The sequence below is a fragment of the Solanum verrucosum genome, unplaced genomic scaffold (genome assembly GCF_900185275.1).
Source record: "Solanum verrucosum unplaced genomic scaffold, falcon-dt-bn FXZP01000261.1, whole genome shotgun sequence".
In the NCBI taxonomy this organism is placed as follows: domain Eukaryota; kingdom Viridiplantae; phylum Streptophyta; class Magnoliopsida; order Solanales; family Solanaceae; genus Solanum; species Solanum verrucosum.
This window is the reverse complement of record NW_026019969.1, coordinates 3,260,613-3,276,123: the sequence shown is the minus strand read 5'-3', so window position 1 is coordinate 3,276,123 and position 15,511 is coordinate 3,260,613. Positions and strand designations below refer to the sequence as shown.

The following is a 15,511-nucleotide window of genomic DNA, read 5'->3' as shown; positions in this document are numbered from 1 at the left end:
TATTAACAACATTGATGCAGATGTATCGTATAACTGCTCTAAATTCTGTACAATTTTCACTCAATGATAAATGGATTTTTTTAAAGGGAATTTAACCACTATACTATCAAGTGTTGTATACTAATGATAAATAGATTTCAATTCTCATCCATGTTAATTGCAGTTCGAGCAATGCACCAAGGCCATGAACATAGCATACTTCTATAGTAGCTTGATATTGGGAGAATATCCATCCCCTTTTTATAGAATCGATCTTAATCTCCAGCATACTTGTGTGATTTTTTGGATTTTCTAACTTCTTCCAGCTGATAGGCATTATTTAATTTTTAAAACTGTAATCCTATATTTTTTTTTCTAGATTAGAAAGAGTTAGCACTATCTTGATGCTTATTTAATGTTTTTCTGACCTTTGACTATCATAAACAAAACTAGTTGTCAGATAATTAATTCTCAGATATTCTGATGCAACTCTCTTTAATGCTTAAATTTTAATTTATTTTGTTATAGCTCTTTGTTATTTTCTCCTCTAATCACTATTCACTTGATTATGTTTATAAAAAGAATCACTTAGATAGTTATATAAATTTGATTCCTGATCTTTAACGGGCCTAATTTTTTCATTTGATGCTTTTTAAGTATAAAGAGTTCCCACTAATGTTTTCTTCAACGAACATTCAAGTATTTCTTACTCTTCTCTGATAACTTCTCTCGTACTTAGTAGCAATAATATTCAATTTGTTCTGAAGCTTATTTCATCTTCATAAACCCTAATCAAATGCTAAGTTAAGTTGTGTGCTTGTGCACGAAAACCAGTGATAAGTTGATGTCATTTGATCCTCACTTATTTCTGACACCTCCTTGGTTTGAGGTGTTTTTGGGGAATATCTCGATAAATGTTAAATGTGAACTTGAACGAAGTGAGGTCATCATATCAATTTAACTAATTTATTTTACCTCTACTTTGTAAACAGCCTATGTGGGGTGCAAGAGTTTGTTTTGGAGCTTCATATTAAATCCATGCTTCTTTTTGCCTTTTGATGTTTGAATTCTTGGGTTTTATACAATGTTTTGAAGCCTTGAATTCATGTGTTGGCACGTAATAGGCACTTTCAGATTGAGTACTGGAGCAAGTATTTGATGAGCAAACACTTTAATATAATATTCTATTCCAGTATTTCCTGGTCGGTTACCACTACTTCACTTGTAGATTCCACTATCTTCTTTCAAAATGTATTCTTCTCTTGCTTTTACGTGGATGGATGGGAGATACTTATACTTGAGGCTGTATTTCTTCCTAGCTATTGGCGATGATGATCTCCGGGAAACAGCATATGAGATTCTTCTGGCTGCTGCTGGTGCTTCAGGGTATTTCCGCCTTTTCTGTTTCTTGGCTTGCAACATCTCCCATCTGATTAATTAAACACATTTAATATGCATTCTGTATGCACAGGGGCCTCATTGTACCATCCAAGGACAAAAAGAAGGAGAAGAAATCTAGATTGATGAGGAAGCTGGGCCGTAGTAAGAGTGAAAATGTAATGACCCAGTCACAACATTTATCTGGACTGGTCAGTTTGTTGGAGACAATGCGTGTCCAGATGGAGGTAGGAAAATGAATGACATTGTTACCTTCTGTCTGGTGCCTGATTGCTTCTAGCTTCTGTTGTTTGATTCACACCAGTAATGGGATATATATCTTATTAGTTTCTTGCCCTTAACTCAACAAGTTGGGTTAGCTTGCCTGTTGTTTCATTGCAAATCTTTTAGGAAATGAAATAACTTAAAAATGCAATAATTTCTTCTCCTTAATGAAAGGGCATAAGGCTGATGTGGCTACAGTTTGTTAGTTAAGGTTGAGATGTTATGCCAAGAGGTGTTCAAATACTATCATAGTACAGAGTTGCCTTGAGCTGTTATGTTGGTATTTTGTTTGGTATATGGGGCTAGTCTCCACCAGTTGCCAGATGTTAGTGTGTATATAATGTAAATAGTGTTCCTAGTGCTGGACAGGAAAAAAAGGAGTTATAGATTCAATGTTTTTGATAATTAATTTATCTTAACATTTATTATTCAATCATAGAAGTGATAGCTAACAAAAAGAGATGAATTTCCCAAAGGAAAATGTTAGAAGATAAAGAGGGAAGAGAGACATTGAAGATCCGATGATATGACAAATACGGAAGCCCACCTATTTTATTTTATTTTTATGACAAGGGAAACCCGCAACCGCTATTCTTTGGGTGTGCACAGGGTAAAACCCCGCTCCTATGCAATAACTCGCAAACCACATAGGAGAGGTAACCCGCACTAGGCAAGCCCGGTGCGACGAGCTCGACCCAGAAGGCAAACCCCTTGCTTTCACTGGCAAGGAGTTTCGAACTTCAGACCTCCAACATGGAAGTTTCAAGCCCAAACCACTTGGCCACCCCGAAGGGTCGGAAGCCCACCTATTTATATGGTGTTAACCTCAATACACATGATATTTGTGGACAAATGTCAGATAAGAAGTTTACTCTTCTAATAGCCCCAAGACTGTGGTCTAGTGGTAAGAAAGCAACTAGTGATATGTGAGTTAGGCGCAGGTTGTGGGTTCAAATTCTGTTATATAGGAATTTACAGTTTCATGCTTACTGGGTTCTTACCTGATTAATTAATATGTACAGATTTCTGAGGCCATGGATGTCAGGACAAGACTTGGTCTCCTTAATGCGATGGTTGGAAAAGTGGGTAAAAGGATGGATACAATCTTGATCCCACTGGAATTGTTATGTTGTATTTCACGCACCGAGTTCTCCGACAAAAAGTCGTATTTTAAGTGGCAAAAGAGACAAGTAAGTGCTGTCTTTCCTACTTAATATGATGATTCAATTTTTTCCTCTCCTCCTCTTTGTAATTGCTGTAACAAACTTTGCAAAGTTGTTTATTTATGCAACTTAATTCATAAGATAATGTATTTAACATTTCTGTTACATATTCTTTTTCTGTCAGTTCAGTTAAACATGTTGGAGGAGGGGCTCATAAATCATCCTGCCGTAGGGTTTGGGGAATCTGGGCGAAAAGCAAATGAGCTAAGGGTTCTTTTAGCTAAGATAGAGGAATCTGAGGTGTGTACATTTCTCTCTGTCCCTCTTTTGCTGAAGAGAAATTTCTGATTTATTTCTATTACCTAACTTAAGTATTTGCAATTCTAGTTCGGTCATGCATCCTTGCAAATATCCAAATAACTTTAATATTTTAACTTCTTTGAAAATAGTGAAATTCAATATTCAGACTTAAAGTAGTGGTCTGATTGCGTATTTCAAGAAAATACTGATTTCTACTCATTAATCTTCAACTTTCACAATTTTTTTCAAGTTGAACTTCAGTACTCTTTTTTTCAACTTCAACTCAGAGTGGCGGGCTTAGGATCTGAATGCAGTGAGTACACATGCTTTAATATACACCGCATCTCCGACTTTGAGTAACATTATGCATTCAGTTGGTTCAGTTAGTTTCTAATCGAATTTTTAGTTCATAAACAAAGAAACAAATCAAACCGAAATGACTTGGGTTAATTGCATTTTATGACTCAGCTTTAATTAAGTTTAGGGATCTCTTTTATTTTCCTATAATATAAGAGGAAGAGCCAGGAAACACATGCCCCTCTATCATCTATACAAACAACAACAGGAAACACGTGGCCCTATAAACATCTATATAAACAACGAACTAACAACATTACAATTTAACATATCACTCTTTTCAGTAAGGGAATTGCAAATTGAATCATGATTTACCAATTTGCCTAAAGGTCAATGCAATGAATGTAAATTTGCGGTAATCCTAGTCGGATTTCATTTTCCTAATTTAATTGCCGAAAATAAGTATGTTAAATATTAAATAGATGGATTGAAACTGCAAATGCACTCCACTTCTTTCAAACAAATTAAATACATTTTTGATATACTTGAGAGTTCTGTTTTGAAGTTTGATCATCATATGCCTAATCATAGGATTGCTTAGAATTAAAGATAGAGTTTCTAAGAGGGCTTTCATCTTTTAGATTGGAGGTATGCTATTGAGTTTCGAATTGTCTGTCCCTGGCCCTCGGGGGTTTCATGGTTAAAAAAAGGAAGTGCCTATTTTTTTGGAAATTGACATGTTTTATCTTCTTGCACTTCTTTTTATTCTTGTCTCTTCTTTTGTACTCTCTTAAAAGGACTTTTCGAAAAATCTTATTGACCCATGGAATTAGTTCAATTGACATGCTATCATTGATGTTTGTTCTTGTTTGCTTGTTTGATACTCTTCATCATTATTTTGTGTTCTCTCGTCTTCTTCTTTTTTTCTCAATCCAAGGACATTTTGATACCATATACTATGAACACCCATGTCCTGAGAAATAAGGTTACAAGAAAGGGTTCTTTGTGATGCTATACCAGATGATATGCCATAAAAATTATTATTTCTTTGTTTCAGTCTTTTCCTCCTCCTGCAGCAGAGATGCAAAGGACAGAATGTTTAAAATCTTTGAGAGAGATCGCTCTGCCATTGGCAGAAAGGCCAGCTCGAGGTGACTTAACTGGTGAAGTATGCCACTGGGCTGATGGTTATCACCTGAATGTCAAATTATACGAGAAACTACTTCTCAGTGTTTTTGATGTTTTAGATGAGGGAAAGCTCACAGAGGTCAGTTAAAACCCACTTGAATGTCATTCTCTCTAATTCTTGCCATTCTTGCTATGCCTTACGGTGCCAGGATAAAGATGACCATCTTATTTCTTGTACACTAGAAATTAATACTCTTGGGATGTCACCTTTCTCTTAAAAGAAGAAGGTAGTATTCTTAAGGGTCATTTGATTTACAGTCTTGGTATGTTGTGTACTTATGTTTGTAACAGAGGGACATGATGAGTGAAGGTGTTAAATGGGCATGAGCCACAAAATCACATGGAAGGAAATTGTCTCGAAAAACCTACAATCTCTTGGAATTCACGCAGACATAGCGAATAATAGGTCACAATAGAAAAGGTTTATATAGTTGGGACTATGTTTTAGTCATGTTAGTAGTAATTTAGGTCTTCTGTTTCGTAGGAGTCCTTTAGTCTTATATGAGATTTTTATGCATTTCGAAAATATATAGAACTTCTAGAGCTTATTATTATTTAATTATTATAAATAATATGGGTTTAAGGAGCTTAAAATGGAACGGTATGTTCAGTGAGGATTCATATAGCCGAGCCCATACTTGCTTGGGATTGAGGTCCAGTTGTGTTATGTGAACAACATAACCTGTTCTCTTTGTAAAATAGTAAAATATTGAACAGTAGTGCAATGAATAGTGTTATGTGAGTACATTCCTTTAGAAATCAATTTATAGGTTTGAATGAACAATTATGAACTTCATTTTTCCCAACCAGGAAGTTGAAGAAATTTTGGAGCTTCTTAAGTCCACATGGCGTATTTTGGGAATCACAGAAACCATCCACTACACTTGCTATGCTTGGGTATTATTTCGACAGGTATAAAATGACAAAAGAAAAATACTGGTTTCTATTCAGAGTTGCTTAAAACATTACTAGCATTTGCTTGACTACTAACCTGCCGATGGTATATCAATTGTTTGGACTAGATTTTACTTCTTTATCAATTGAAGGAAATTGTCTCGAAAAACCTACAATCTCTTGGAATTCATGCAGACATAGTGAATAATAGGTCACAATAGAAAAGGTTTATATAGTTGAGACTATGTTTTAGTCATGTTAGTAGTATTTTGGTTCAGTGTTATTCTTCAGGTCCTATATTTCTCATCGTGTTATTTAACTTAGAAATTTGACCTTTGTCGAATCAAATGTGCTATTATGGTCTAATTATAATTTATAACTGCCTTAACTTCACTATGGACTGAAAACTGGTTTTCTGGAATATAAAATCCTCATCCTCTCCTCTATCCACATTATTTAACTTCTGCAAATTTAAGTAAATTTTTTTATCCCAATAAGCAATCGGCTGTTAGGCAATTGCTTCCATCTTCTTTAGTTACCTGTTTGTTAAATTCCTGACATGTTGCAACAATTTCTTCTTACTTGGTTACCCACCCTTATTTCAAATTTGGTTACTTGGTTGAAGCTGATCCCTTTATCAATTCCTCTTTGCTTATTGTTGGTGCATGATTGTCCTATTTCGATATATGCCCCTTGTGTTGTTGCAGTTTGTCATCACGGGAGAGCAAAGGATCTTGCAATATGTCATTGAACAGTTAAAAAAAATACCATTAAAGGAACAAAGGGGACCGCAAGAGAGAATGCACTTGAAGAGTTTGCATTCTAGAGTTGAAATGGAGAAGGGATTCCAAGAGTTGACATTCTTGCAGTCTTTCTTGTTGCCAATTTCAAAATGGGCTGATAAGCAGTTGGGAGACTACCATCTCAATTATGCTGAGGTTCATGCACAATTCTGTTTTACTTTGATTAGGCGATGGCAAATCTTGTGCGCATGATAAGTCATTTGTTTTAACTTACATTTACATGTTTTCAAAATTTTGTTTGTGGTAATATCTGATCATCTTAGAGCTTGTACTATAAACTCTGTTTAGCAATTAAAAACTAAGAAACTAACTTCCAAATTTACTCTTTCCCGTGAATAATGGTTGCCAATATTTCTAATTTTCTAATTTTCTCTGTTTCAAAAATATATTTCAAATTTTCTGCCTTTTCTGTTGAAATTAATTCCATCCAGGATATTATTTAGTTTAAGTTAACAGTACAGGAAAGTTGTGTCTAAAAACTAGTTGATGTTGTTGGCTTTAGGGGTTGGTGATGATGGAAAACACTGTGGCAGTTGCTATGCTTGTTCGAAGGCTTCTTCTAGAAGAACCTGAAACGGTATGTCTGACTACCTACCTTTTCTGGTGAACTATCTTAAGTTTGTTCTGGGAAATTGAATCATATGTTATATGTGCTGTCTGTGCATTCACTATAAACCATAAGATTCACATACATGGACACTTATAAATAATAATATTGTATTCGACTTTGATGTTTATGTAGGCAATGGAGTCTGCAACAATATCAGATAAAGAGCAGATAGAGTTCTACGTGACATCTTCAATCAAAAATGCATTTACAAGGGTAAAGAATTGTTACTTGTTGGAAAAGGAAACTTAAATTGGTTGCAGACTATAATTACTGCTGTTGAAATATTTCTATATGTTGGGGCAGTGCTTGTTCAAAGACTAGTTGAATTAGTTTCTTCAGTTTGTAGAAGGCCCTAACTGTAAAGTGGAACTCTACGATCAGGCCTCCAAGGCCTAGCTCGAGTGGCAAAAGGGGGAGGATTTGTGGCTTAGGTCATAGGTTCAAGCCCCACACCATGCAACGCGAAGCCCAGTATTTAAGTGGAGAAGGGTAGCTGGGCGGGCCCATTATCCACCGAGTTTAGAAGGCTGTGATTGGTCCAAAGGGCAAGTCACAGTCAGATTTCTCGGTTATAAAAAAAAAAAGGTGCAACTCTACGATCAGTTGGATTAATTTCTTCAGATATTAGAGGACCCTAACTATGAATATCCGTACGCAAAGTGTGGTTCTTTTAAATCTGTTCTCTGTTCTTTTATCTTCATTTTCTATTTCTTAGCTACATATAAATGCCATTGTGGCTTAAATATGTCTTTTGACCAGTTAAACAGTCCATCCAAATTTCTCATTTGTTGACATGCAATGGTTTGTTTTTTTGATAAAGTAAGGAGAATGTCATTAACAAAGCATCAAGCAGATGCACATATTACAAAAGAAAGAAATATCAGGTCCCAAAAAGGCAAAAAAAAAAAGCTATCTAAACAGCTAACAACAGAGATCTATGGAGCTGATCAATTCCAGGAAAGAATCAACACTAATTACAGGAAAGAGATTAACCCAACCAAAAAGAGTAATCAAACATCTTGCTAAAAGGGTAGAGATGGGAGTTGCGGTGCCATCAAAACATCTTTTGTTCCGCTCTGTCCATAAGCACCACAAAATAAGGCTGGAACCAAAGACCAGATGTGCTTGATGGACTTCCCAACTTCCCAAGAACTCCAACACACAAAAGCCTCTCTCAATGATCTTGGCATGACCCAAGTGAGTCCAAAAAGTGAGAAGAACATGTTCCATAGGCCTGTTGCAACTGTGCAATGAAGGAACACGTGATTAATAGATTCTGAGTTGCACAAGCACATGTAGCATCTGTTGACTATTTGGAATTTCCTCCTGATGAGATTATTCTTGAGTCAAGCAAGAGTCTTTTAGAGTAATCCAACTGAAACAAATAACTTTATGTGGCAACTTAGTTCTCCAGATTAATTTCCATGGCCATTGATCAATTAAGGTCTTCTTGGAGCTTTGTTGAAGGTAGCATGCTTTAACTGAGTAGGATCCATCCCTGCTATATCTCCAGATAAGCTTGTCCCTGCTTTGTCTGTTGATTGCACTAGTCTGAATGGTGGCCGTGAGGCTAAAATCCTCTTCCAACTCCCAGTATTAAGATTTCTCCTTAGGATCAGATTCCACACATTGTCTTCCCTGTACTGCGAGAAGGTTGAGTCTGGATTAGATGCAATCTGGAAAATGCTTGGAAAAGCATTCATTAGAGGAATGTCTCCTAGCCAAATATCTTTCCAAAACTGAATATGTTCCCCATTTCCCACCATAAGTGAGGCGTTGCCATGCAATGGGTTTTACTATAATGGTGTACTAAAATAATCGAGAACATTACGAGATCAGAAAAGACCAAGAGCACTGCCCCAGGTCTTCTTACTTTCTATTTCACAGCTAACATGTTATGAATCTCCTTAGATTATGGTACATTTGTGTTAAATAGGCTTCTCACAGGAAGCGACAGTGTGTTTTCATATTTCCCATAAAATGACTGTTTTCTACAAGTTACATTTGATTGATTTGCTTCCTATGGTTTTAACAACAGAAGTAGACCAACTTTCCCTGGATTGTGGTAGAGGTAGACTTCTCATCTTATAATAGTGTGATGTTGATTTCTGGGAGCATCTGTTCCCTGTGTATCATAGCTAGTTTCTGAGTGTTGTTATTCAGTTTTGTGTTTCCTCTTAGATTGGGCATGAAGGGAAATTCTCTGTTTGTCATGAATAATCGCATTGTGCAGATAATACAAGATGTTGAGGCAATATCTCAAGCAACAAATGAACATCCTTTAGCACTGCTTGCGGAACACACAAAGAAACTATTGCAAAGAGATAATACTATTTACATGCCTATCTTATCTCAACGGCATCAAAATGCTGCTGCTGTTTCTGCATCCATACTTCACAAGCTTTATGGTATCAAATTGGTAAGTAATGATTAATCTAACTCCTGGAGATCTAGTTGTAGCTTGATTAATTCATGGTAATATGTTTGGTATGGAGATTTGAGTGAATGTCATTCATTCAGAGACCATTCCTTGATAATGCGGAACATCTGACCGAGGATACAATAGCTGTCTTTCCTGCTGCTGATAGTCTTGAGCATGATATAATGCAAGTTATCGTATCTTCTTGTGCTGATGGAACATCAGATGCTTATTGTAGAAAGTTAAATTTGTTCAAGGTAAGGAAAATCTTTCTGGGCTTCTTTATTTATTTTTATAATGGAGTAACTTAGGGTGACATAATTTTGCAAAATTTATATGGGGTAGTTCCAAATGAAAGATTTTTAGCCAGTAAATTAAGCTTGTTGGATTTATTGTCTTCTGACCTCGGCATTCTAACTGCTAAGAACCTTTGTATTGGTTGGTGGCGGGATGGTTTTGCTAATAAAGTTTCCAGGTGTCATGCTCAATATTTTACATAGTGAATCTGGTGTTTTTCTTAGCCTTTTCTTGTTTTAAGTATAGATTGAGACTGTGTCTGGGACATTGGTACTACGATGGGTGAATTCACAACTTGCAAGGATTTTGAATTGGGTTGACCGGGCTATTCAGCAGGAGGTAATAACTTAGGGAGTTTCTAAATCTATTGATTGTAGTTCATTTAACAATTATATCAATTATTTAGCTGTTCCTTTGTTATTATACTTCTATTCCCTATGCCATTTGTCATTAATCATTTATCATTTAAAAAAATTCTATCTCATGTCTTATCTCCTTTTTTATATATATTAATAAAGTTAAATGAGGCATCTCCTGGTTTCAATATTCACGGTGATGATAATAAGAGTAAATTGAAATCCTCCTTCTAACCGAAGACCAGTCTTTTAGCATATGAAGTTAATTACCCTTTTATGGTTTTCCAGCGGTGGGTACCGGTGTCACCTCAACAAAGGCATGGAAATTCAATTGTTGAAGTCTACAGGATTGTGGAAGAGGTTCACAAATCATACTCTGTTCTTTAGCATATTTATTTTTCTCAATTTTCTCTGTTTTCTGGAATCAGTTTATTCAGTTTCCGCGGCATAAGTTTATTGTGTTTCGTAATGGAATTACAGTAATATGGAAGAAGAGTTGCGATAATTTGTCAGCAACAAGGGAAGTTATTTCTTTATTGATTTGTTTTATGTACAGCGGGAGAACTGGACTTTAAATTAGTAACCTATGAAATCATAATGCTACACTAAAAAAGCCAAATCTAAATTCTAGGCTTTTGTGCTTAAGAGCAAAGTTTGATCACAAAGTACTCTCAGCTGCAAGATGAAGTTTGTGTGTTCTTCCTGTCCATGTTATCTATAGCGGCCTAGCTTCTTTTACTTTTGGTGCATGAAACTTAAGTGAAAAATACTTAGCTTTTGGAACATATACACTTGAAGATTCACAAGCTTCTAAAGCTCCAGTTCCCTACCCATGGGGTGTGGAGTGGGTGGGAAATAAAATAGAAAGAGGAAGTGAACTTTAAATTGTGGCTCAGATTTTGAACATTCTGCTTTTATCATTGTTGATTCTGTTATGCCGACAGTGGTTTACAAATGCTTTTATACGATACCACATTTTGTGATGAGTTGAACAATTTTCTCACTGCAGACGGTCAATCAGTTCTTTGCTCTGGAAGTTCCAATGAGGCCAGGAGAACTGGGTAGCCTCTTTCGCGGCATTGATAATGCATTTCAAGTATATGCAAAGACTGTTTTAGATAAGATTGGTATATAGTTTCTTTCTGCACAATCTTAAAGATTTCCTTCTTTTTTTTTTCACAGTGAAAAATCCTTCATACTGAAATTTTACATGCCTGTTGTTGCAGTTTATTAGCTTAATTGTCTCCTGGTCTTAGTTGCGCGGACTCTTCACTTTTGATGCCACACCCGTCTCGAATTCTTCAAAAATACACTACTTTTGGCGAATCCGACACGCACCTGTTGGCATTTTTGAAGAGTCCGAGCAACATAGCTCCTGGTTCATTTTGTGTCTTGCACTATGGTTTGATGAATGACATCAATGTAATGGATGGAGGAACTATTAGATCAGAATCTGTTTTCTGCAGTATACAAAACCCTTTCACCGTAGGAAGGGCAGGGTACCTCTTTACAGCATAATTTCAAAGTTATCCTTCCCACTGGAACTGTAAATATTCTGTCCGAGTGACCAATAATTGGATATCCTAGTTTTATTATTTCACTCTTTTCTTGCAAATGATATGGATGAATTGCCAATGTACCCATTTGACGACCCTTCATCGCCATCCCAGTTTCCCATTGACAGAATTTAGCATGTTGAATTTTCAAATAGCTTTGAAGCTTTTATTTAGTGGCTCTCTTTTTATGGCAACGAAATGTTGTACCGTGTAAATTATTTGTATTCTTCTACTTCTCTGCTCATCTTTTTGCATTTGCATATCTTGCATTTGTTTCTGCAGAACTGTTTGCTGTTAAATTGAACCTATATATTTCATGGTGAACTTACTACCATTTGCATGCAGCTAATAAGGAAGATATTGTTCCACCTGTGCCTATTTTGACGAGATACTCAAGGGAAAGTGGAATTAAGGCATTTGTAAAGAAGGAGTTGAAGGATACAAGGATACCAGATGTCTTGAAGTCTGTTGAAATTGACGTAGCGGCAACATCAACGCTTTGTGTGCAGTTGAATAGCCTTCATGTTAGTTAACTTCTACTTTCCCTCTTTTTATGTATGATAAGATCTCAAGCTGTTAATCATTTGCTCTCGTATGTTTCACGTTCCCCTTAATTATTGAATCTAAAGGATGCATTTCTCTGCACTGGTTTGATTGGAACATCATGGGTCTGGCCTCTGGCTAGTTTCATTAGCTTGAAGCTGGACTTTAGATGCTCTACTTCATAGTATTACCTGTGAGGTGTGATCCTGCTGAGGGTTTATTGTGTCACCTTACATCATATGTTAAATTTGAGAGGGCCGTTGAATGGGAAAACTAATCAAGAAATTAAAAAGATAGTAGAGAAGTACCCTTCGGGGTGGCCCAGTGGTTTGGGCTTGGGACTTCCATGTTGGAGGTCTCAAGTTCGAAACCCCTTGCCAGCGAAAGCAATGGGTTTGCCTTCTGGGTCGAGCTCGTCGCACCGGGCTTGCCTAGTGTGGGTTACCTCTCCTATGTGGTTTGCGAGCTATTGCATAGGAGCGGGGGTTTTACCCTGTGCACACCCAAAGGGTAGCGACTGCGGGTTTCCCTTGTCATAAATCATAAAAAATAAAAGATAGTTGAGAAGTTTTATAATTTTGAATGATATTTGCTGCTAAAGTCTTTCAAAAATTAACATTTGGCAAGTACTGTATAGGCAGGCAATTGGAGTTTGGGCAGTTAGTATATTATACCATTCTGACTAATTTCTTTTGTATAAGAACTGCTGTCTTTTCAATTTAGATATCTTCTCTAACTGATTATGTTTCTAGCTTAGTTCAGTACTTCTTTCCGAAATACTTTTATTATGAGTGGATTAATTTACACTCATCATCTGAAGAACTCTAAAAATGTGATGTAAAAATAAAACAAGTACTGAGCCTTGTAATGGCAACAGCGTCGTCTTGGGGCTACAGGGCCGGCTCTATGCTTATTTGAATAAGGCATTGGCCTTAGGCCCCCAATTTTAGGGGGCCTCAATTTTTTACCAATAATAAATTATGTGTTAATTTTTTTTAAAAAAGATTAATTATTTATGATAATATTTTTTCAAAAATATTATTTTATTCTCTTTAATTCCATTTATATAGAAGAAATCAAGAAGAATTGTTTTATTTTTTTACACTCTCTACGCTAATATTCACATTATTTTATTCTTTTAACTCCTTTTACACTCTCTTCTTTAAATTTTTGATAAGTTAGAGTAATACTCCATCAAAAATATGAATCAATAGTCAAAAAGTGTTGAGCAAAGTGAATTGTAATTTTTTTTCTATTTCTTCTTAGATTTTCAAGCATTACAACAAGCATAATAAAATGTGGAGTATACAAAATTATCAACTTCTTGAATCAACTTCTATGTTAACAAGTCGTATAATAATTGCCCGAGTAAGAAAATATTTTTCAACGTTGAATTGATAAAATCTTATCTAAAACTAATAATTGAAAAAGAAATCGAATAAATCATTTATAAAAAAATATTAAGTATACTTTGCATTTAAAAATGTAAGTTTTTTTTTAAAATAATGCATATGAAGTTTATTTAGATTTTAGGCCTCTAGTTGAAATTTCGCTTTAGGCCTCCGATTACGTTGAGCCGCCCCTGTGGGGCTATTTTATTTTTTTGCTGAAACTTTACCCCATCAGAAAGAACACTTGTCATTTAAACAAAGGAATCCAAATGAAGAACTCTAAAAGAACTAGGGAAAGCTGTATCCCTCTATGTCATGGGAAAACCTGCCTTTGGGTAATTTATCAAGGTATCATTTAACTTGTCATCATAGTCTATATGCTGCTTGAACTTGTTAAGCTGCTGGTGGCATAAGTTACGTGAAACTAGACGATTTGTTATCTATCACCCTTCTTCCCCTGCTCTGATGCGAAATATACTTGAAGATAGATTCCTCTTCTGAGCCATTGATCCATAGGAGTGGAGGCTTATATTGAAAAGCTTTCTGAAGTTTAATGTTGGAATCTACTGGCCGCTAGCAGCAAATTGATACATATCGTAGTCAATCACCACCCCACATATCAAGAAGCTCTTACTGCTTCAGTATCAAATGTTTTTTTTTCTCCCTCAATAAAAACTTCATCCCCAAAAAATCCTTTCTCCTCTCACAATATTTTGATGACAATACTGAAAACTGGAAATATTGTAGCTTTCTGATGCTACATTCGGTAGCTTTGTTTTCTGCCATGACATGAAACAACATTGAAAATATATATATCTTCATTAAAATATTTCAGTGAGGTATAGCATCTTCTTCCATGTCTAATTGAGAGTTAAAATGATAGCTCAAGAGACATCCGTTGTGTATGGAAGTGGGACCTGAGTGGTGATGTGAGAGGATGAGTCTTGATATTATTGGCAAGAGCCCATGCTAGAATTTTCATGGAATACCAAGTAATTTTTATTGTATATTCTTCTACATGTGTGCATTAACATCTTCGCTCTAGGAAGAAATATAAAGTCAATTTTATGAATATTCTTTTATACAAAAGTAAAATTAATTTAATACTAGTTACTTTTAGTGCATAATTATATTGATATAATCAAAACTTATTTGATCTTATTAACATGACAAATTATATTACTTTGTTTGTAATTTTAACCTAAAAAAATCCTTATTTTGATATCAATGTAAATATTGTCGGGCTTATATTTTTTCTCATAAGATATTTTTGAAGTGTGGACCCCAAATTCAGCCCTAAAATGGCGATTTATCCATAATTCCAGCTGTGCTCTACGGTGTTCTTCATAAAAGTTGAAATGTATTTTCTCAAAATCTTTAATTTGAATTCTACAGATTAGTAATTTCATGCAGTAAGAAATAATATTTGGAAATCAGATGTGTATGTTTCCTATGCCCACAAACTATATGGAAAAGGATGAAGAAGAAAGTCAATTAGTACTATATTTTGGAAGTTGAGAATTGTAATTTGCCTATGACCCCCGAAAAAAGAGAGGAAGGTGTGCGTAAAGAGATGGACTTTGGGTCTAACTCAATCCCAAAAGCTAGTTCTTCCGAAGACCATAAAATGAGATGAACCACCCATCTCTCAACCGATGTATGACACTTAACACTCCCTCACATGTCAAGGCTTGCTAACTGGAGTTGAGTGTGGACAACATAATATGGGGCCCCCAACATTAGTACACACTAACAGGGATGGGAATGACCTAGTACCATGAGAAGAAATGGACCTTGAGCCTAACTCAATCACAAAAGCAAAAGCTAGATTGCTGAAAGACCACATAAGGATACCAACTCGACGTCCCACAACCAATGTGGGACACTAAGCAATGTAGTTATCATCACAGGTGATCCATGTTAAATAACATAATGGGAGAAACTTTTACGTGTTGGATGTGTGGCACCCGAAGAAACTTACTTAATTCTATTAACATCTCAAAATATATACCAAGTATTTAAGCATAGAGTTAAGATTGAAAAGGCAAGATTG

The 15,511-nt window shown here is 35.7% G+C and overlaps 1 protein-coding gene across 3 annotated transcripts in view; it reads left to right on the top strand.

Annotated features, from left to right (window-relative positions):
• LOC125815262 (protein unc-13 homolog) overlaps window positions 1-15,511 on the top strand; it is a 60,056-nt gene that overhangs the window by 38,783 nt on the left and 5,762 nt on the right. For 2 of the 3 annotated variants that reach the window (XM_049494697.1, XM_049494696.1), the window contains exons 3-17: window positions 1,208-1,365; window positions 1,451-1,604; window positions 2,664-2,831; window positions 2,994-3,104; window positions 4,459-4,668; window positions 5,400-5,501; window positions 6,191-6,421; window positions 6,789-6,863; window positions 7,029-7,109; window positions 9,130-9,315; window positions 9,417-9,572; window positions 9,859-9,951; window positions 10,257-10,328; window positions 10,978-11,095; window positions 11,870-12,048. In XM_049494697.1, the coding sequence (XP_049350654.1) occupies window positions 1,208-1,365; window positions 1,451-1,604; window positions 2,664-2,831; window positions 2,994-3,104; window positions 4,459-4,668; window positions 5,400-5,501; window positions 6,191-6,421; window positions 6,789-6,863; window positions 7,029-7,109; window positions 9,130-9,315; window positions 9,417-9,572; window positions 9,859-9,951; window positions 10,257-10,328; window positions 10,978-11,095; window positions 11,870-12,048 (2,094 nt within the window). The remainder of the gene's footprint in view (window positions 1-1,207; window positions 1,366-1,450; window positions 1,605-2,663; window positions 2,832-2,993; window positions 3,105-4,458; window positions 4,669-5,399; window positions 5,502-6,190; window positions 6,422-6,788; window positions 6,864-7,028; window positions 7,110-9,129; window positions 9,316-9,416; window positions 9,573-9,858; window positions 9,952-10,256; window positions 10,329-10,977; window positions 11,096-11,869; window positions 12,049-15,511) is intronic. The other variant, XM_049494695.1, reaches the window with a different exon arrangement.